The following is a 21054-nucleotide window of genomic DNA, read 5'->3' as shown; positions in this document are numbered from 1 at the left end:
AATCGTAGACTTACTTATTTGGATTAACCAGTGATGACTAAGTCTTCCGATAATGTGGATGATTTTCACATGCAGATGAATTAATTTGTCCGAAATAGAATGCCAACTGTGAATATTGAGTTAGCTTGGCTACTCTCCGACGCCGGTGTCTTGTTTCATTTAGGACGAGGTAGACGATGAAATATTTTTGGACACACTGGACTCTAAGAAATGTTTATTAAATATCGGTGGTAGCGGTACATAACTTTTACAAGCGAACGGTTCGGTCGGTGGGCAAGATGCCTCCCGAACGAAATCATATTTGGAAGTTCCGTTGTCGGATATCGAGAACAGATTTCAAACGTAATAGCTTTAAGTATTCTAGATTATATGATGACCTTCAAGGTCAACGGTAGTACCGTTGGAAAGGTGACGGACGTTCATTGGATATACCGCTACATCTGTTTCCAGAGTTTATTGTTTGGTGTTGTTTATTCATGAGTGAAATTCTAGCTAATTCATCTACGTCTCTTCATATGTATTTATTTGTTTGTTACATGTAAGAATCGAGTCAACTCGCGTAATAAAATTGAACACTTAATAAAATAATGTACACATTGCAAACTCAGTTCTTATAAGGATACATAAGTATTACAACTCACAATAATATGTAAGTACACACGTGCATAAATACATGTACTTAAGACATACAGTCGCTTGTGCGTAGCTAGTCATAATTCCCAAGAAATTTACAAGTAATTACTGCCCGCAGACAAAATGTGCAAATAGCATAGTCAAATAGTGATATACGTTTAGCTAACTGTGTATCTGCAGTTGGGGACATGGCTCCAAAATTATTAGTAACCAAATGTTTAATAACTCTTATAAGTATCCTTATACGGCGTTAGATTACCTTTTATTAGCTTTCGCCTCGTTGCCTCGTGAGCTGGAAATTTTCTAGTTTGCCAGCATTTGGATCAAAGAGTGAATTTAAGGGGTATTATATAATGAATTGCATAATAAAATAATGCATTTGCAATGCTCAAGATATTTATAATTCACATGCATACATGCGAAAATGAAAGATTACGTGCCTTAACAAGGTACAAAATATTTGCTCAATTGCATGCACTGCACTCGGGACTTATAGACGCCCAGAATAAAATAAGTCTACAAGAAAACGAATGAGACCCGACAACTATGAAATTGGTCCAACGCCAAGTTATTGTGGTTACTGTATGAAAGATCTGAGCTTCCGTTTCCACATTTCAATATTGTAGCCTCCTTGCCCTGAAGCAGCAATTTACTCTGAGTTCTTATTGTCATTAGTCGCTAATGGGCGATGAAATATTAATGGAGATAGATACAACGTCATATGTAGATTCACCTCGGAGCTAAGAAGTAGATACAACAAATGATAAAGGAATGTACGCTGAACAGTCGTTCGAACAGTCGTTCAGTCGTTTTTGATGTCACTGGATGACAACTTTTACTACGTTGCCCTACTACCAACCAACCAGCATTCTACGTAAAAGCATGCGTGCTGGAAATTTTGAAAGCTTTTCAAGTATGTAGTCATGAAGTCAACCATCCACCGGACTTTATTATACACGCCTGCTTACTCCCAGATAAATACATAAGTACTCTCGGTGAGTTGATGGTCTAACTCACTGCAAAATTGGGTCCACTGCAGACCTCGTCCCAGAATTAGTGAACCTGAAGTGTCCACCAGCTAAAAGACAAAAGGATCAATTTGGCTACAAGGAAGTGGCTTATTTCGAGAGAGTGGCAGTAAAAAGTGAGAGACTTTGTATGTGTGGTACATACATAAATACGAACATGACGTCCATTTCCTTCGAATAAGGCAGCTCGCCACTTCCTCTGGAATAACGACGATCCCTTTTACATTCACCAGGAGCAGTTTGCTCTTTTACTGCCCCTTGCGACTTCCTGGCTTTCACTCGTCCTGTAGAACCACTACTCTAACTATGTGCATGTAACGACGAACCACTCACTACATATCACTCACTCACCGACTTTCACATTCTCATCAACCAGTATTTCGCACATTTGTTGGGTTGATGAGTCGTCCACTCTTTAGACCTCATTCTTTTCCGCCCTTCTTCAATGGAAGTTAATGAACCTCTCCTGCATCATTTTCACATCATTTGCAATCGTGGTTTACTGAAATGGATGCGTGATTTTTTTTCTGCTCGGCAAACGCGTAATCAAATCCTTTCTGTGACACACTCTTCCATAAATAAATTCCTTTTGGATTTGGCCAGATATTGATGTAGGGAACGAGACAATGTGCACAATTATGTCGTCTCATTTCCCTTGAAAGAGAAAAAAAAGCCAAACTGGGACGCGACACATAAGACAAGAGGCTCGAAAGTGGACACGTTATAGGTCCTTCAGTCTGAAAGGTTTTGACGATTTCATCTCCCAATTGAACATTCTTCTTCCCATCCAGCATCTTTCTTTTTCTTCATGAAATTATTTCTCATACAAGTTCTGAAATAATTTCGTAACATTAAAGTGTCCCGTTCTCTTGACAGATTTTATTGTATTGAATCCCTACCAGGGATTTGGCTTTAGTGCAGCAAGATTCAATCTGTGCTCACTTGATCACATTTATCCATCTTCTATTCTATAACTGGACCGAGGTGTTGTGTGTCTGCGAATATGGTCCTGGGTCCAACCAACCAACGTGGGTGAGCCGAAAGGGAGAAAGGAAAAGAAAGCTGGCTGGATGCGGCTCACGGTTGGGCTGCGTTGTTGAGTTGTCGGAGGCTGTGGGATTTTAGCCGTTGGATGAAAGCAGTTTTGGAGTCACTCCATTTTGTGAACTCAGCCAGAAACGTTCAACTTCACTCCATGCCCACCACTTGTCCATCGCATGAGATTTCTCCCATCCTTCAATTCATCCTCAGAGTATGTGTGCTTAGTGAAAGAAGTGAAAGTCAGGGGTCACACTCAATTTAACAATTTGACAGCCAATATCTTCCAAAACCTCACTGCGGCAAAGTGTATAAACGGAGTCACCTTACACATTTCACATCATATTAACGAAACTTCAACTACTTGTCGGTCAAGTAGTGAGAATCTGAGAAAAGTAGCCACCAAAGTCTATAAATACCTCCTAGAACTATTACCACTCTAAAATATTGGCGCCTGCCGCCTTGAGTAAAAAGAAAGCAATTATTAAACTTTCACTCATTGTGCAACAGTCCTGCGAATGTAAAAGTACTTGAGACCTGTACAAGTATCAGAGCAGCCTGCTGCAACGAATTCTGAGGACGATGTATTCATTCTGTGCTATCAAGCAGAACACATCGTCGCGCTTCAAATTATTGGTCCTCTTCCTGTTGAATGTGACCGTCAGTCTCGGAGGTGAGGAGCATGTCTCAATTTCCCCGACTTCACAAACCGTGGTGTCATCTCATTTAGCAAGTCGACCAAGACACATCAATGTGACCCAGTCCTTCATACATCAACTGACATTGTCATCCCCTTCGTCATCGCCTCCTGCTGCACTGCCCCCCGTCGTCCTTCCCGTTGCCTGGCCAATTGCCCATCCTGACACAAAACAACCAGACTATGGGAACGACGACGACGATGACGACGAAGAACCTACGTCTTCGTCCACTCCACCACCAAGTAGTAGCACTTCATCCGGTCTGGACCAAGCAAGTTTGTTCAACCCAACACCACCATCGTCGTCCTCTGCCAACAATGCATCTGCAACCCCCACAAAAAAACGGACCAACAGGAAATTATTCTGCTCTCGAACCTACGCGTATCTTGACAAATGTCTGGCACACATACCCCCGATACCAGACACTGGGATTCCCTCGACAGCATCGGCTGTGGAAGCGGCTTGCAGGTGAAGAGTATTTCATATTTATTGTACACCACAAAACAATTTAAACAGTTCATAAGAAAAAAACAATTTACAAATATCAGAATGTTGAAATGAAATTTTATCATGAGATAGTGAATCGCGAGAGAAAAATTGCTGTAACTTTTACTTCCTGCACTTTAAATATTTTAAACTATGCTTGTCTACCAATTTTATTTATGGAATGCATTTTTTATTTGCTAATGGGCAAATTTTCTTATTGAGTTTAATTTAACTAGTCTTTTTTATGGGGAAGAGATTGGTAGCATGGCTGCATTCATTTCCAATGATATGTACATAATTGTGGTAGTAGGATTCTAGTGTCAACATCTTTCTCCCAGTTATTATACCTTTTACACAGATTCCAAGCAACTCATTAGCAAATACAACCGTTTTCATATATTTTCCTCGTTATGTTGATGTATACGAAGTTATGGGCATTCAAAAGAAAGGTTGAGACTGAACTGAATGAAATGAAAATGCCTCCCAGTCCAAAATGACGAGTAGTTTCTCATGATAGTCGTGTTTGTATTTCCAAAATTTGTTTGATAAACCCAACGAGTAAAGGAAATGCGGTTTCTCACGTTAATAAATAGAATCTAGAGTAAAGACCCAGGCAAACCATGTTTCATCATTATTTTTTGGTCCAGCACACTGTAAATTTGACAAAGCACAATTTTTTACTGCTAAACGAAAGAGAAAGGTTTATCAGCAAATATTTAGAAACCCAAAGAACCAAAAACTTTTACAAGGTCTACATTGATACAGAGACAAAAACCATTTCCTTGTCTTTGTTTTCAATTTCTGCACTAGTTGATAATTTATTTGCCGGGTTTATTTGCTTCGCTTAATAAAATAAGACGACGACTTTCCAGGACGGGTGGAATGATGCTATATACTTACTTATATCAAATAGATACGTACAAGGAAATGGAGGATCACAGAATATTTTGAGTGTTTACTTGCTCATCATCACACAAATAATAAAATATTTGCTAAAATGTATAGACAAATAAATCGACTGGTGACAATACCTCTTGAAGATCTGGATACATGTCTGCCTGCAGAACGAACCCACCACGCTGCGGAGACGTACACTCATAATCCTTTGATTGAAATTACTAGCTACGTCCGTTTGGCAACTAGGAAGAGATCTTTCGGCGTTTCTCTGCCTACAATAAATAATCCTCTAATGGAATGGAATACTTTTTTGCCTTCTGTAACTCAATTTGCTAACTTTTCTTGGCAGTTGATAGTCTATTTGTAGACAATCTCTGCGAATCATTTCCTCCCAGCATTACAGGCTCTCATTGTGCAATGAGAGCAAGTGAGAGAAAGCTCTGTATACATGTATGCACGTATGTAAGACTGTTATTATTATTAGTTATACTTACTGTACATATATGGTCTGCTTTGGACGTTGATTCAAGTCAGATACTTCTCTGTGCCGGCTGGAATTAAGCCATACGCGAAGAATCGACGAGTTGTTCAACCTTGATAAACACAACAAAACTGATACTCTCGTTATCTTAATGCTTTGGAAGATAAAAGTAAAGCTTTCTTTATTTGAGGTAACGATGCTTATTCTTCTCCTCAGGCTTACCGTCATTGCTTGACCTTGATAGTATTTTCCTACTAGGTAAAGTCACAAACCGATTAGCGTGGTCAAATCACATCTTTTTATGGCTCCATCGTTCGTGCATTCACATATTACTTTTGAACTTGAATAATAAGTGCATCTCGTCATTTTCTTAAGTTGCCCTTTCCAATTAGCAATATTAAAATAGGTACAAATTCGTACGAGTGCACACACTCTGCAACGCAAATAGCTTGATGAAACCTAACTTAAGGAGGTACTTAAGAGAAATAAACTTTCATTGTATTTTACCAGTTATTAGAAAAAGAAAGGAATGGAAAGGGTTTAAACGATTCTTAACCTCATCTCTTTCGCCATATGTAAGAGTGACTGAGCATAAGCAGTTTTCCTCAGTTCGGACTTTCGGTCCCACGCATTCTTTGAGCAGGACGTCGCAGTATAACCTCGTCGTATGCAATATAACACGAAAGTGCACTAATAAAGAAAGTAGAGTACAAGTTCAACTAAGTGTTTGATTAAATTGTTATTGGACTTCACTCATGAAAGAACATGAGTCGTATGTATTTACGGCCCAACAGTGCATTGCCCAGAGAAAGCTCGAAATTGGACATTTGCAACCTTAGCAAAATGCAGAAAATTTACAACTTGTCGCTTGTACTCAAACTTTTTAAACTACGCCAAAGTGAGTTATGTACAAATAAAGTTGTACTTTATTGGGCGCAAGTGCTCTTATACGTTCTTATTTGAATATACACAGTCGTACGTTCACAAAGGTATTCGTACATATATAGCAATATATATAAATGCAGTTTGTCACAAAATCCATCATGTCATAAATTTTAGTAAAAATGTAAAAAGAAAGACACAGGAGCTTTTTTTAAAACTTTTTCATGCCACATAAGTATCCGGTGGTTGCACCTGGAAATAACATTTCTAGACTTTAAACTTTTCCTTTTGAAGAAATCTAATTGAATCAAAGTTTCCAGTCTTTACTTAAACCGTATATGTAAGTTATGCCACCGTTATATTGTTACACACATGAAACCACTTGATGCTCTTTATACGAGCGAGTACATGCAAGCAATGTAATTTTGCAATTTACAGAATTTTGTGGCTTCGTACTTTGTAAGAAGATGAAATTTTGCTAAGTAAATCTCAAGCAGCCAGGAATTATAAACTTCTAAAAGAACACACAATTGATGGACTCCTGCTTGCATTGTGTTTCTGAATACGTACATGGACCGAGAATACATAAGTTTGCACAACGCTTAAGAAACTTGAAATAAAATAAGCATGTCCTTCACAGGTTCAATTGTGTAAGGGGTTCGTCAATTGGAAAGGTGAATGTTCTCCTACTTTTGTTTTCGCTCAAGAAGCTTTAATTCGTTCAAATCAGAACTAGAACGAGAACCACGATGGACGGGGGAGAAAGGAGGAATCTTAAGAAGCTCGCATGCATATGCATCGCACTTTCGTCTCATTACGAACCAAGGAGGCGTTCGAGAATGTGATTTTCCTGGTCATGAAAAATTAGCGGCTTTCAACAGAGTGTGAAGGACGCGGAGTAAATGGGATGTGAGCCAAGCAGCCGTTATCAAGCATATTAAGTCAAGATTTAATCCCCCTGTGTTGAAATCATAACGAGCCCAAGCAAGGCATAAATTAAGCTCCGGTTTACTTAACCAGACAGAAGTGTCTCCGGTTCAAACTTGGATTTCTTTCTCCGCTCTCTCCGCGCATAATATAATGAACGGACAGCGGACCACCCACTACCATCACTGCGCTCCACCAACTGCTGTAATAACCTCACCAACTCGGGAATTAGTGTAATCTGTGCTTATGAATATATAAATCTCAACCAAAGTACCATACTCAAACTCACCAAGTAGCACTCAACTGGATTATAAAATACAATTGCCCAACTCCTGACGAGCAGCAAGTCTTTCACTTATTATTACTTGGAACAAAAGATAAAAGACGTTTCTGCCGCGATTGCAAATATTTCATGCGTTTCGAAATAACCGTCAATCTGCAGCATGATATTGGGTGGGCTGATCTCTGCCCTGTGGCAGATTAACGAGATGCACCCTAGAATATTAAGCATTATTACAACATGCTTATGGCTTAGGTACATTTATCGCTTATTCGTTTCAATTTGCGAAAATTTACTGTTGTACGGAACATACTGTAAAAAATACGGATTCTCGCCAATACGTTTAAAGCTAGGATACACAAACTCAAGTGAAGAGAATTTCTGCAACTCCCACTTTAATAAAATGGCTTATCACATCTAATTTTAGCTGAAATTTCATTTCAACGAGAGAAATTGAAAGAGATTTTAAAAGCTTGCAGATTAAATGTCCAAAATCGCGTTATTTGTAGTTGTACCTCTCGTACGCAATTTCATAAATCATGTTATGGCTAAATTGAACATGTTTTCCTTACACACATATATTTAGGTTGGCTCCAGTTATCTTTCACTTAATTGAGGGTGGGTGGGTGGTAACTTTTTACTTGAGAATCCTCTCTTGAGGACGAGACCGATACACATCGCCGCAGCTGTTTTGTTATTTTACGTATGATTTAGCGACCGCAATGAGAAAATTTCAACAGTTTTCGGCAAGAAGAAGAGAAGAAGCAGACGCTTATTTTGCAGTATGCTTTTTAAAATTGTTTACACGAGAAAGTGCACATATAGTCGTTTTCAAGATGTACTTCTCCACCTGGGTATCCCATAAATCATCCGCTTCTGGCACAAACTATTTAAGCAAATGTATTTCAATGCGCGTACCCAAAAACTTATGAATCGCCGACTCACAAATGTTTCATTAAGAAAGCGAACTAAACGAAAAACTTGACGGCTTTCTTATTTTTGCAACAGGGCCTTCAACCAAGGCATGCTGTGTGTTGACGAGTGGACAAGCAAATGTCTCCCAAAGGATAAAATTGCAAAATTTAAGGCATCCATCAGTGGAGCTCATGAGACATTCACATTTTTATGTCGCGATCACAAATTTCGAAACGAATTTTTGTCTCACGGAAATTGTTACAAAAAAATAAGTTACCAATGGGATGAATGCAGGTAGGGGTTTCTAAAATGCATACAATAAAAAATTATGCAGTAATAAATTTCCCTGTTCTTTTTAGCAAACACTTTATCAACAGTATGAAAAGATTTCATTCTGAAAATTCCACCATTCAGTGTTGGTAAGTATTTATTCATCTATTTTGCCTATTTCTATATATACGGTATATGACAAAAAAAACATTATCTGCGACAAATAATTCAAGAACGATGCAACTTTATCGAATTTTAAGGGATTCTCGCATTGCCCCAAACCTGTGTAATGAACATAGGGCGGATATGTATGTACTTAAATTCCTCAAAATATGTATGTAATATGTACTTAAAAATCTCGAAAATATGCACATAAAAAATATTTTCCAAAAGAAATTTCCAACCTTATATATATTCTAGATTTGAGAAGATGCAAATTTTTAACACTCTTATAAGTAAATTATGTCAGAATTACATTTAAATCTTCATTCAATGACGTATAAGGCAAGACCAGTTCCATGTCAAGATTTTCTAGTGTAATTTTTGGCTTGAAAAATGCGGAAAATTGGATTGGCACATCGTTCACACGAATTGACAAGCGATTATCATGACAATGTAGATAATTTTGAGAAATTCTTAATTTCTTAAGGAAGAAAAATATTTTTGCATAAAAAAACTCGAAATATATATTGAAATATTTATATTTAGAAAAATACTCGAAATATGTAAGGAAATCTGCATATATGCATATATGTAGGGAAAAACTTTAAAATATGTATGAAAATATGTATATGTACGAAAACCCCAAAATATGTAAAATATGTAAAACTATGTTTGAATTTTTGGGATCCTATTAAGATGGGATGTTAGTGGACGAAGTTTAAGTACGATCTGATTTGGTATGAAAAAGTTAGAAATACATACATATCCGCCCTCTGGTAATGAAGTGGCCATTCATGTAACTCCTGTAAATACAACAAAGTTTGACTATGTAACCCTAAATTGTGTGTGCATTCTGATCAAGTGCGAGGATGAAACCTATATAAATAGCAGTAGATTTCGAAACTACTAAAGTTGCTCTCACTAATAATGTTTACTACTTTCTACTAGTGTACGCATGCATGTTGAGTAATTTCGTTGGCCTGAATCTGACTTGCATGTATGTCGTATGTACAATGTCGGGATATCTACGTATGTATGCGTATATGGTGTTAGGGTGCCTGCTGCTGGTCCGATGTGAATTTCTGGGATAAATTATTCAACGTTAAGTTCCCAAAACTTTTCTTAAATTTGGATTTGGGATTTACACTTGCTCCGAAGCACTCCAACTCCTGGTTGAAGTGATTCCCTTACCCAATTCCCCAATCTTTGATCTCCATTCTTGATGATTCCGAGGGTTTTCACTTTCCTCCTCCTGTAGTGGGAACGTGGTGGTAGAAAAGTAAACACCCAAACCACAATCCTATGAATGAGCAGAACAAAATTCGTCGTGATATAAGCCGAGAGGGAGAAAGTTTGCCCACAATGAGAACCAGCAGAGTGAAATAGCTTGCGGATGAAAAAAAATTATGCACACATCACAGATATGCATACAGAATATGATAATTGGCTGTGCACTTATCCCTGAATACCTTCACAACAAGACTTGTGCATACATATTACGCTTCATTCAGGGAATTTGTGAAACCCAATTCCAAACTGTATGCTGTGCAAGGATTTCTTTTCCAATTTAGATCAGATTCATATGTATAGGAGTACAATTCATACTAAATTTGAATTCAAGCCTATCTATCGCATACCGGAGAATGTCAGACTCTGACCAAACAAGAATTTCAACAACTGCAATTCAAAAATAAATATGTATGTATGTAGTTTTAGAGGGTATCATGAACATTTGTTCGCGGAAACTAGTTGTGCAGAGGGGAAATGGACAAAGAGCAGAAATCTGATGAAGATGATAGATTTTTTTTTCAGAGTGGAAATGAAAAAAAGCAGATACAAAAAGAGGTTTTCCTTCCTGTGCGAAAAAAGCTCCTTGTCACCGTCGACCTGACATTAAGCACTCTCATACGAACGTTATCTATACATGCTCATCTACTTTTGTGTCATTCTTTCGTGCCAAACCATTTGGCTCGCTGTTTGGCTGTTATCGCCTTGGAATTGTGTCAATCAACATCAACACGTCTTATGTGCTTCAATATACACTGTTCTATGCCATCGGCACCCACTCATCTGGATCACTTCTTCCCATTCGTTACCTGCCTCCGGTTTTCTCTGAATGTTTTTTTGAGTTAAACAAAGAAGTGGAAAAAGAACACTGATCCTTGGTGTGCACCATTTTGTTGACTTGTCTCATTTTTCAAATGAAATTTTTTGTACTTTCTTGATAGTTTAATAATAGCGATAGCATTCATTCTCGTTCTCATACCCGATTCTTGTCACATTTGTAGCTCTGTTATGAGCACGATCTGTAAGAAGGAGTGGGTGTGCTTCTAACCACAACGTTGCCATAATATGTACATGCATATATGGCGATCTGTGGGTTAAGAGGAATCAGTGGCATAAATGTTGTAAAGGAAAATAGCTGTCAATCCGTCATCCCTGTCAGTTGGGCTTCAGTGAAAGCTGGCCGGTGGAAAGTTGGTTGACGTCCCTCTGGCGAAAGTGGTGAAGCTTTCGACATTGAACCGTCGTCTGAGAGAAAAGAAGATGCTTCTGAAATCTCTCTCTTCTCTGTCAATTCTGCCCTTATCCAAGTTGAAAATCGCGTAGGAAGCTTGTCACACCTTTCACCTTATTTTGCTCTTCTCTATAATATTTATGAATAATTCATAACTTGCATCCGTTGCGGTTGATAGTAGTCGAGTGAAACAAAAAAATAACAAGATATTCAAGGGAGTGATGTTGATTCGTGTTTTCTTTGTTTATTTTTCTTGTACACAACATGTTGAAAGCTGAATTCAATAAGAACACGTTATGTTAACAATTTATTCGTCGTTTCCCCTTACAAATCCAATACAAAAGTTTATTACGTTTTAAAAAAATGTATGTACAATTGTGTCGTTTCTCCGAATCCTATCATAGAAATTGATGTTTCTACAGGATGCGATTTGTTCCATCTTCTTGTTTTCCACTGCGGAGAACAAGTTGAGGACAAGTTTCTTTGATAAAATATCTGATTTTGAATTGCTGCTTTAGCATTTGGTGATGGCATTATGCGGCAATAACAGTAAGGAAAGAATTGGAGCTAACAATTGTATGTACATAGTCAGTGCAGTATGAATCTGGGGAAACGAGATGTGATTTGTGCTTATGTGCATGTATGTACCTCGTACATAAATATATCTATGTATATATACTGTCACATCATGAGGAGCATCGCATGCTTTTATCTCTGCTAAACATTCGCTAATTATACATCTATGTACAAAACAATCCTCCAAGCAATGTAGCGGCGTAGTGGACCGTGACAAACAAATTCTCCTAATCTAGCCTCTTTTAGCTCATTTCCTGAAATGAGAAAGTGAACTAATTGGGGATTATGACGAAGTGTAGAAAAGATGAAAGGGGTGACTAGAGAGATAGATGCGATATACGTGTATTGGAGCTTCCCTAAGATTCTGCTAATTCCCTCCTCGGTGGAGGCAGATAAGCACACACGCCCTGAAACTGAATGACACGATCGGCCTGAGATGTAATTAAAAGCTGCAGATTTGGCGTACTTGAATCGCTCTTGAGGTATTTACACAAACTACTAGACCAATAAACCGCATACGCGATTTACCTTCTGCCAAATAGCCGCAAAATATATTGAATTTACCAGGATGAGTAAATCCACTGTTTGAATTCCGTAATACAATTGGAGACGTTTTGCCGTGGAGAAAGGAATTGCGCACCGCGCTCGTCGGTCAGACAGTCCTCTTGAGTTAGTGCGAGACAAAGCGTTGTTTCACAAGAGTCTAATCGTAATTTATGGTTTTTTGAAGCAACACTGGCTGCAACGGATTTGCTTTCATATGCTTGTGTAAACCGCAAAGGAAACATGTAAAAGTCCGACTTTAAAAAAATATATGTGTACAAAATATGTTCGGCGGTTCACAAATCACGGTACAGAGATCGACAAGGAAAACTTGCTTTTGCAAGAAAGAGATAAATAGATCCTTGTGTTTTACTTACAATTTTTCAATGTTTAACTTGTACGACAATACACATGTGCACTTATTTGTGTGAAGGTTACCATACATAAATGCTGCCAAACATTACATTTCAAACGGACGATAAGAACCTGCTGTTTGAAGCAAATATTGACACAAAAGACCAGTCCTTATTCCAACCCATTGAAAAATATTCAAGTCACCAAGACTTTCTCTGGGGGAAAGGTTTGCAAACGAGAAACCGAGGTTTTCTTTACATGACAGTAACCTGGACAGAAAGACATAAGTCATCCTAACCCCGTTCCCATTATAATATTCAGTTCCAGAACTACATGCTGTGGAGGATAAGCAAGCTACGTAAGTACGTACACATTCTCAGCGAAATCCACTCCACTACTTTAGTCAAATGTAAGCTGGTTCCATCCACCCAATAGATTTCGGGTTTCTACTTTGAACTGGGCTGAGATCAAACATTGCAAAGGCAAAGATCAAACAATCGATTGTTGTTAGTTGACACTGCAAACACGAAGTAAATTACTGTTAACTCGTGCATGCATTTTAAATTGAAGCACACAATCAAGTAGGATATGCTTTGAGATGAGAAAAATTGCGAGATCCCAACTTTAACTTTGTTCAGCTAGACAAATAGTATAAAAACTTTGGCTTAGGATTATATAAGCTGCATGATGCTATGCGATGCTGGCGAGTAATATTTGACCAGGAGAAAGCAGCGAGGATCCCCATGTTACATACGTTCGAGAGGTAATTTGAAACACGAAAATAAATAGCACCGAAAGATTTTGGAGCTTGGGAATCATTCAATCAAGGCAGAACCTTTTCATCTTCCATTCAATGTCGGAAAGTGAACTTTTCTCTCTCTCTCCACGTAAGGTTGTTCCGGATGCATTTGTTATTTCTTCTTGTAAACTCGACAGTTGCAGAATATTTTTCGAATGTGCATCAAACTTCTTTTCGCAAATGAATCATATCAGAAGTATAAAAATAAAATGCTCAAAAGAAGCACACAGTGGAGATAAATATGAGTATGAGTGCATGTTTAGTCATTCTGTTTCATGCCTTCATGTCTTGAAGTTCAAAATAATTATTAATATTCTAAACGAAACTTCAAGAATATACATGTAGACAGTTCCAAGGTTCTTATTTTAGATATTAAATGTCACCCAATCTCAAATCTGGAAGTACTGTGCAACGCATGTTGTTTCAAAATTCGGCTTTCCAAGTCTATAGCTTTTAATCCCAGATTCATTGTAAATAGATGTAAACATACATAAGTGAACATGTTCACGAAATCATTTAGCGTATGGAAAATAGTATCTGAAATAAGGGACTGCAGTTGACGGATGACAATATTCATGCGGAGTTTAAATCTCAACATATTACACAACAATACATTATGATAAAATGTCATTATTCTTTCATCTAACAAGGGAACCTTAAGTACTGTCACATTTCGATTTCCTTTCGGATGGTCTTAATTGGTAGATAATTTAGTGTAACCAAGACTTTGTCATAGAACATGGGGTGCAAAATCACGTTTTTGCGAAATATTTGGCGAAAGCTGCACCAAAACGTGTAATTTTTCCAATGCTTTTAACATAGGTAACAAGCCTTCGGAATAATGAAATGAAGTTTATAAATTGTATGCCTGTCCGTAATTTCATACAGATCACCAATATGCAAAAACCGATGCAAACATTTGCCATTTTTTTCAAATTTCAAAAATCTGCAAACTTTTCTAAATTTGAATTTTATCGCTTTTTAGAAATTTAAATAAAATTGAAATGTTAAACTTCTTTTAAGCATGGAAAAATTTTCTATTGCATGTATATACGACGTCGTATATACATGCAATAGAAAATTTTTCCAGTTTTCCAAAAGGCTTAAAATCTCGAAGTATGGAAAAGTTATTTTGTTGAATATGTTAAAAACTGACTATACAAAATTTTCAAAATTTTGTGCAACTTGCAAAAATAATCTTAGCAAACAATTTTGAAAGATACGTAAAATAGACCAGCATTGGCCATGATATCTTTTTTCATGCAAAACTGTGAATTTCAATTTTTGAAATTTTCGCCCATTTAAATAGTTGAAATAAGAAAAAAAATATTTTTTTTAACTTTTTTGCCATGCTTAAAAGAAGTTTAACATTTCAATTTTATTTAAATTTCTAAAAAGCGATAAAATTCAAATTTAGAAAAGTTTGCAGATTTTTGAAATTTGAAAAAAATGGCAAATGTTTGCATCGGTTTTTGCATATTGGTGATCTGTATGAAATTACGGACAGGCATACAATTTATAAACTTCATTTCATTATTCCGAAGGCTTGTTACCTATGTTAAAAGCATTGGAAAAATTACACGTTTTGGTGCAGCTTTCGCCAAATATTTCGCAAAAACGTGATTTTGCACCCCATGTTCTATGACAAAGTCTTGGTTACACTAAATTATCTACCAATTAAGACCATCCGAAAGGAAATCGAAATGTGACAGTACTTAAGGTTCCCTTGTAAGTCACATCCTACGACTGGCTTTGAACTGTCAGTTATTGGTGGATGTATTAAATTGTAAAATATTTGTGAAAATGTCAATGATGCGATTATGTGTTGGTGGTATCTAACTTGGTCGGTATCTTTTGTGTACGGTATTATGTATCTAGGTTGGTAGATACATATTATCCATTATATAAATACATATATGTTTGTATTTATATAGGTGAGTATACACATAAACTTATAATGCTACTTTTTTCCTTTTATTCCCCAAACCTATCAGTTAGTGTATTATTATTATTATTATTATTATGAAACAAGATAATACCCTTTGAGACAATTTGTCACAGTGCAGATTGAGTTTGATTATCTTATCCCCCATGATGACCTGCTTTCCTCACTTTTAAAAGCATATTTAGCCTTAGGAAGCAGATTTAAAGAAAATAATCTCATATGACTTGGATTTATTGTTCGACTATGATTCCTTGTTCTTGATTCCAAGGTTGCTCATATGTCATCTTACATAAATGGGTGATAATGGACCACAAACCTTAACTCCCGTCATATTTCCCATGAGGAGATGATTGATGACACTAAAAGTTTTGAAAGATGGTTTCTCCCGATAGTTCACTTATGCTGTGAGCCCAAGCGGTGAAAGTAGTTTCCTGAAGATTGTGCGCAAGTTGGGTATGAAAGTTTCAAATAATCGGAAGCGAGAGAGATAAACTGAACGCCTTTCATAGTCTCTACACGGCTATTCTGGGATAATGAAATCCCACATTAAAATCTACAATTTACCTCACTATGAAATTTTTTAAGCATAAATAAATGCATACATATATCTTAGCAGATATATGTATGCATGTATGTGAATATGTATAGTCGATCAGAATGCATAATTTTATCTGTACTTTGGAGGCATTAATCTCATTTGTTTTATTTCTAGCGTGCGTTTGTCGTTTCTGCAAGTAAGTTTAAAACTAAATTTCGTAGGTTTGAGATAATCAAGTTTATATATACATACATTTTTTCACCGACCAGTGTGTCTCTGAGATAAGTCATTACCACTGCAACAGAGAGGCAGCAAAATTTTTGCAAAAAATGGCTGAAACTCTTGTGAGGTAAAATTCTTGGCATCCACATTTTGATTTTTAATCAATTTTGATAAGATTTTCAGGATTTGATTGCAATAATTGTCTAAATAGAGCTACTATGCGCACGCATTTACCCCCCCACTGCTTGGGGATCAACCAGCGAAACTGCTCCATCCTCAGCTCTGCTCCTCCCACATTCCCAATCACAATCTCAACAATGATCTCAACCATTCTGTTTCAAATTCACTACTGGAGCAGACGCGATCAAGAGTGACAGCCATGATGACACCAAAATGATTAACAAAAATGAGTTTTATATGATATATTTTTACAAACACGAGATGAACGTACATATTCAAAAATGTTTGTGACAGGAGTTTCTACCAACAAACCCGGAAAGTGTGACCAGATACAAATCTATGATATAAGATTAAGGGAAAGTTTTGGTTTTTCGACAAGTTATATTAAACGGAGGAAAGTGACAAAAATGCAGAATACATGAGGCAGCAAGTCGGATAACGCTAAATCAACTCAACTTAAGTACATGTTACATTTATGTAAATACATACGTTATAAATATTAACCATCGAAAAGCATGCTGCATTTTCTTTGCCCAATTACTAATTATACGTGATGTACATTTAATTAAGGTATCATTTATTTAACGTAAGTTCCCAATTGAATTAGTTATATAATTACTCTTAATGTAAGTAGAAGAAATTCCACGTTATATTTAGCATGCGACATGTACATACATAAATATGTACATACTGTAAGAAGCTGTGGAATTTTTGTGATTCATAAAGTATTTATGACGTTAAATAGTTTCTTTAATGCATTTATTGAATTACGAATGACTTTATTGAACCGTTTTGACGTATGCGATTATTAGACTTGGATATAATTTATGATTGAATTGTAATATGGCGTTGTACGTAAATATTATTGTGTAAGCGGAGCACATGAATGTCCTAGTTTCATTAAAGATAATTTACCAATTAAGCATATTTAACTTTTTCTGTCATTCTGCAACACGAAGCAGTTACATAACTATCTTCAATAGCCCACGGCATGTCCATCGTTTCTTGCGTCGCTTCCGGCTACCAGGACCCCTGATAATGGATCTCTCTTAATTATTTGACCAGTCCCAAAATCTGATCTGCTCCATCCCGTTATTATCGTGGGAGATGCGTGACCCATTCTTTCCAGTTCTTGGCGAACTTCTTCAGTTATTCCATCCTCAAGAAGAATCTGTCCAGCGGCTGTGCCACCATCGATGCAGACTCGAGGAGCGTCCAATGCTAGGAAAATGATGTAAGATTGTATTACAGACAATTATTAAGGACTGCATGCACTATTTGTTGACAGTTATGTCAAGTCACCTTGTTGTGGGTTCATTCCAAAATCAATCATATTACTTATAACTTGAAGGTGCCCTTGTGGTTGCATATATCTAAATACATGTCAAGCAAGCATAAAAGCATAATGGCATCAATTTGTGTAAAGTGAAAATTCACGATAAAATTAAACTGCTCAAAGTACCCACCCGCCCATTACCCCGAAAGGAGAAAAAAGCTCTCCATCTTTCAGTGCCATTCCAGGTATTATTGTGTGGTACCTTAATTTAATTGCTCATGAGATTCATTACACCAATGAGACAATGGAAGCAATATGCAATCGCATATAAATGCAAATTTTCTCTCACGGTCTTTTCCCTGGCTGCAGACTGTTAGCATGAGTTCTATCCAGAGAGAAATTATCGCCTCGGTTGTGTAACGTGAAGCCACACCCCTGAGGAACAATTCCAGTACCGAATCCTTGGTAATTGGAATTTATAAAACTTGCTGCATTCCCCTGGCCGTCAACGACACAAAAGTAGACGGTATTCGAGACATTTGGAGGGAATCCGTGGTCCTGAAACAAGTAGAACGATATCATAAAGACCAGATGGAATCCTAGGCTTCGAGTTTTATGCATGTAACATGTTATTAAGTATGTCTTTGATTTCAAATGCATATTGCTTCGTACAATGTTCACAGCTGCACTTTCTGGGCTGATTAAACCTCTTCTTTGGTCAGCATATGTCTTAGACAACATTCCATCAACAGGAACCGATACAAATTCGGGATCTGCGACGTAAAATCGCGTGTCTGCAAATGCTATTCGAAGACTTTCAATGACCAGATGCAAATGTTGGGCACTATTGTGCGTTAACCCGTTCAAGAAGAAACCCTCGAGAATGTTGAGGGCAAGCAGGGCTGTAATTCCTTGGCCTGTTTAGTTGACCAGTTCATGAATTAATGCATCATCAAGTTTTCATATACATGACAAGAAATTTTACCGCTGGGAGGCATTTCATAGACGTCGACTCCACGATAACTCACGGAAATGGGAACATCTTGAGTGTTGAAGTGGCTGGACAAATCTGCCAGTGTCATTACTCCTCCCAACTCATTTACAACGTCCACAATTGCCTGTGCTATTCTTCCCTCGTAATAACCTGCTTTCCCATTCGCGGCCAGTGTTCGAAAGGTCTCCGCCAAATAGGGCATTCTCATGATTTCTGTTTTGTTTATTAAAATAACTTGAAATAGAATTTTAAGTCAAAATGTTTTCATTATTTAATTAGACGATAAGACCTCCTTCCTTTGGGGCGATTCCGTTCAAAAGCATTTCCCCACCGTTCGGGGATGCATTTCGCAATAACTGCTCGCTTCTTTGCCAGTAGTATGCAGTCACTTGGCCGACAGGATACCCGTCCTCGGCCAGGGCGATGGCTGGCTCTAAGATTTGCGCCATGGTCAAGTTGCCACTTCCGAACAGTTCAATCGTATCAACCCATGTTGCCGCTGCTCTGTAAGTATTAAATTTAAAATGCAATTATTAATCGTAGATAATTTGTGATAAGTGTGCACTTATTCACGGGACATACCCTGGAACGGTAATAAATAAAGGGTTTACAGAAGGAGGGCGGTTCTGCTCACTGAACCCTCGATCTTCGAAAGTTGAAATAGAAACCCCACTTGGACATCGACCGCTACGTTAAAGACGTTAAACATTCCACATATTGTAGTTATTAAATTTTCAGAATTTCACATGCACATGTGTGGATCATTTACCTGCCATTGAGTCCTTTCACTTGCTTAGTTTGTGCATCATAGTAGAGTAAGAACGCATCTCCGCCAAGGCCTTTGTTTGAGTAAAATTCAGCCAAAGGTCTCTTAAATTCATTCGTGTATGGTAATGCAATAAATTCGGTGTACTTTATTCGGTGTACCTGTTGAAGTTGGTTGGGTAACGTTCAGAGCAGCAGCTACAGCGATCGCAGCGTCGGCCGCATTACCTGACCTTTTAAGAATACCTAACCCTGCCTCCGCAGCGAGTGGCTGTGATAGTGGAAACACTTTGAATAAATAAGATGAGTATAAACGGATTTAGAAAAAGAATGGTTATGCAGACTGACTTGACTGCATGCAACCATCCCATTTTTTGCATAGACAGGAGACCGTCGAGAGTTCCAGATTCCATCCATGATTTTGTCCTTTGTTGTTATATGAGAACTGCTATTTTGTTTTACTTATGTAAATCCCAATTTAAATGATTATCCTTTGAAACGAGCAAGAAATGCTATTTTCAGTGCGCTGCTATTACTCTTACTGTTTTTCTCAGACTGCTGCTGTACATACGCAATATGTATGTATATAGAAATGTACATACCAAAGGGAGGGCGGCCTGGTGGATACGAATTTGACCTTGAATAACCCCGGAACGGTTTGTCGTAGCGGGTCAAAATTTTGAACAGACGAGCATGTTATCCTCAGATAGTTGTGTGCAAAATTTCAGCCTTCTACTTTGAAAAATGCCTGCCCCACAGCCCCCAGAAGCTGAGACAGTCATTTCAAATAGTTCCAGAAAAAATCTCGCCCGTGTTTGCAAAAAATTTTATTTGAATATTCTGTTGAGGAATAGAAGTGAGCTATTGGTGACAATTGACGAAGAACTATTTTCCCTACAAGTTACTAATTGGGTTCGAAGAGCTTACTACACGACAAATGCCGAAAAAAAATTCAAGAAATTTGGTACTTTTCAGTGAGGAGAACTTTTTTAAACAGTTGATGGTCGTGGGTGCAATGTCCTGTCGTGGTGTCCTCCCACTTATCAAAGTCCCCCAAAAAGTGAAGGAATCTTCGAAGTATTATGTGGACCTTGTACTGAAACCACTTTTAGAATACAATTTTCCTAATTTGCACGGTAAAATAATAATTAAGGTGATTTTTCATCATGACGGAGCGTCCTCCCAGACGGCAAAGTTGACCCAAGATTATGCAAATAACCTTGAACCTAGATTGGGGATAAAAATCATTTGGAATAGTGAAATACCTATACAATCCCCTGATATAAGTCAAATCGACTTGTTTGAGTTCGGATAGATGAAAAGAAAATCTTTCTGTGGGGACCGAATTTTTTAGACGGAGTTTGGAAAAAGTTGAAACGAGTGTCTCAACTTCTGGGGGCTGTGGGAGAGGCATTTTTGAAAGTAGAGAGTTGAATTTTTGCACACAACTATCTGAGGATAACATGCTCTTCTGTTCAAAATTTTGACCCGCTACGACAAACCGTTCCGGGGTTATTCAAGGCCAAATTCGTATCCACCAGGCTGCCCTCCCTTTAGTATGTATATAAATATGTGTGTCGTCGAGTATGTGAAACTCAGCAAGTTGGTCTGTAGCATAAAACTGGATTCAGAAAAATGGTCTTTATA

The 21054-nt window shown here is 37.6% G+C and overlaps 2 protein-coding genes across 2 annotated transcripts; one reads left to right on the top strand and one right to left on the bottom strand.

The window, feature by feature from the left end:
* The first annotated feature begins 2834 nt into the window (after window positions 1–2834).
* On the top strand, window positions 2835–17294 carry LOC118434897. The gene is made up of 6 exons (XM_035849464.1): window positions 2835–3865; window positions 8359–8559; window positions 8625–8684; window positions 16145–16166; window positions 16240–16319; window positions 16404–17294. The coding sequence occupies exons 1-6, from the start codon at window positions 3282–3284 to the stop codon at window positions 16564–16566; spliced, it is 1110 nt and encodes a 369-aa protein (XP_035705357.1). The 5' UTR covers window positions 2835–3281; the 3' UTR covers window positions 16567–17294.
* On the bottom strand, window positions 17127–20082 carry LOC110846065 (glutathione hydrolase-like YwrD proenzyme). Its single transcript, XM_022092683.2, has 11 exons — window positions 19756–20082; window positions 19570–19678; window positions 19412–19481; window positions 19225–19329; window positions 18932–19146; window positions 18634–18855; window positions 18321–18565; window positions 17998–18206; window positions 17839–17910; window positions 17675–17745; window positions 17127–17593 (listed from the first exon to the last, which is right to left on the bottom strand). The coding sequence occupies exons 1-11, from the start codon at window positions 19822–19824 to the stop codon at window positions 17349–17351; spliced, it is 1632 nt and encodes a 543-aa protein (XP_021948375.1). The 5' UTR covers window positions 19825–20082; the 3' UTR covers window positions 17127–17348.
* Window positions 20083–21054: the final 972 nt, after the last annotated feature.

The sequence above is a fragment of the Folsomia candida genome, unplaced genomic scaffold (assembly GCF_002217175.1).
Source record: "Folsomia candida strain VU population unplaced genomic scaffold, ASM221717v1 Fcan01_Sc003, whole genome shotgun sequence".
NCBI classification, from domain to species: domain Eukaryota; kingdom Metazoa; phylum Arthropoda; class Collembola; order Entomobryomorpha; family Isotomidae; genus Folsomia; species Folsomia candida.
The sequence above is the reverse complement of the archived record's forward strand: the minus strand, read 5'-3'. Positions and strand labels throughout refer to the sequence as shown.

Excerpts from the sequence above, each read along its gene's own strand:
- LOC118434897 (XM_035849464.1), top strand. The coding sequence starts at position 3,282 with ATGTATTCATTCTGTGCTATCAAGCAGAACACATCGTCGCGCTTCAAA. Across the intron at positions 8,560-8,624 it reads TACCAATGGGATGAATGCAG|CAAACACTTTATCAACAGTA; the intron begins GTAGGGGTTTCT and ends TGTTCTTTTTAG. Across the intron at positions 16,167-16,239 it reads TGCGTTTGTCGTTTCTGCAA|TGTGTCTCTGAGATAAGTCA; the intron begins GTAAGTTTAAAA and ends TTCACCGACCAG.
- LOC110846065 (XM_022092683.2), bottom strand. The coding sequence starts at position 19,824 with ATGGATGGAATCTGGAACTCTCGACGGTCTCCTGTCTATGCAAAAAAT. Across the intron at positions 19,482-19,569 it reads TACCCAACCAACTTCAACAG|GCCTTGGCGGAGATGCGTTC; the intron begins GTACACCGAATA and ends ACTCAAACAAAG. Across the intron at positions 19,330-19,411 it reads GTGAAAGGACTCAATGGCAG|CGGTCGATGTCCAAGTGGGG; the intron begins GTAAATGATCCA and ends TCTTTAACGTAG.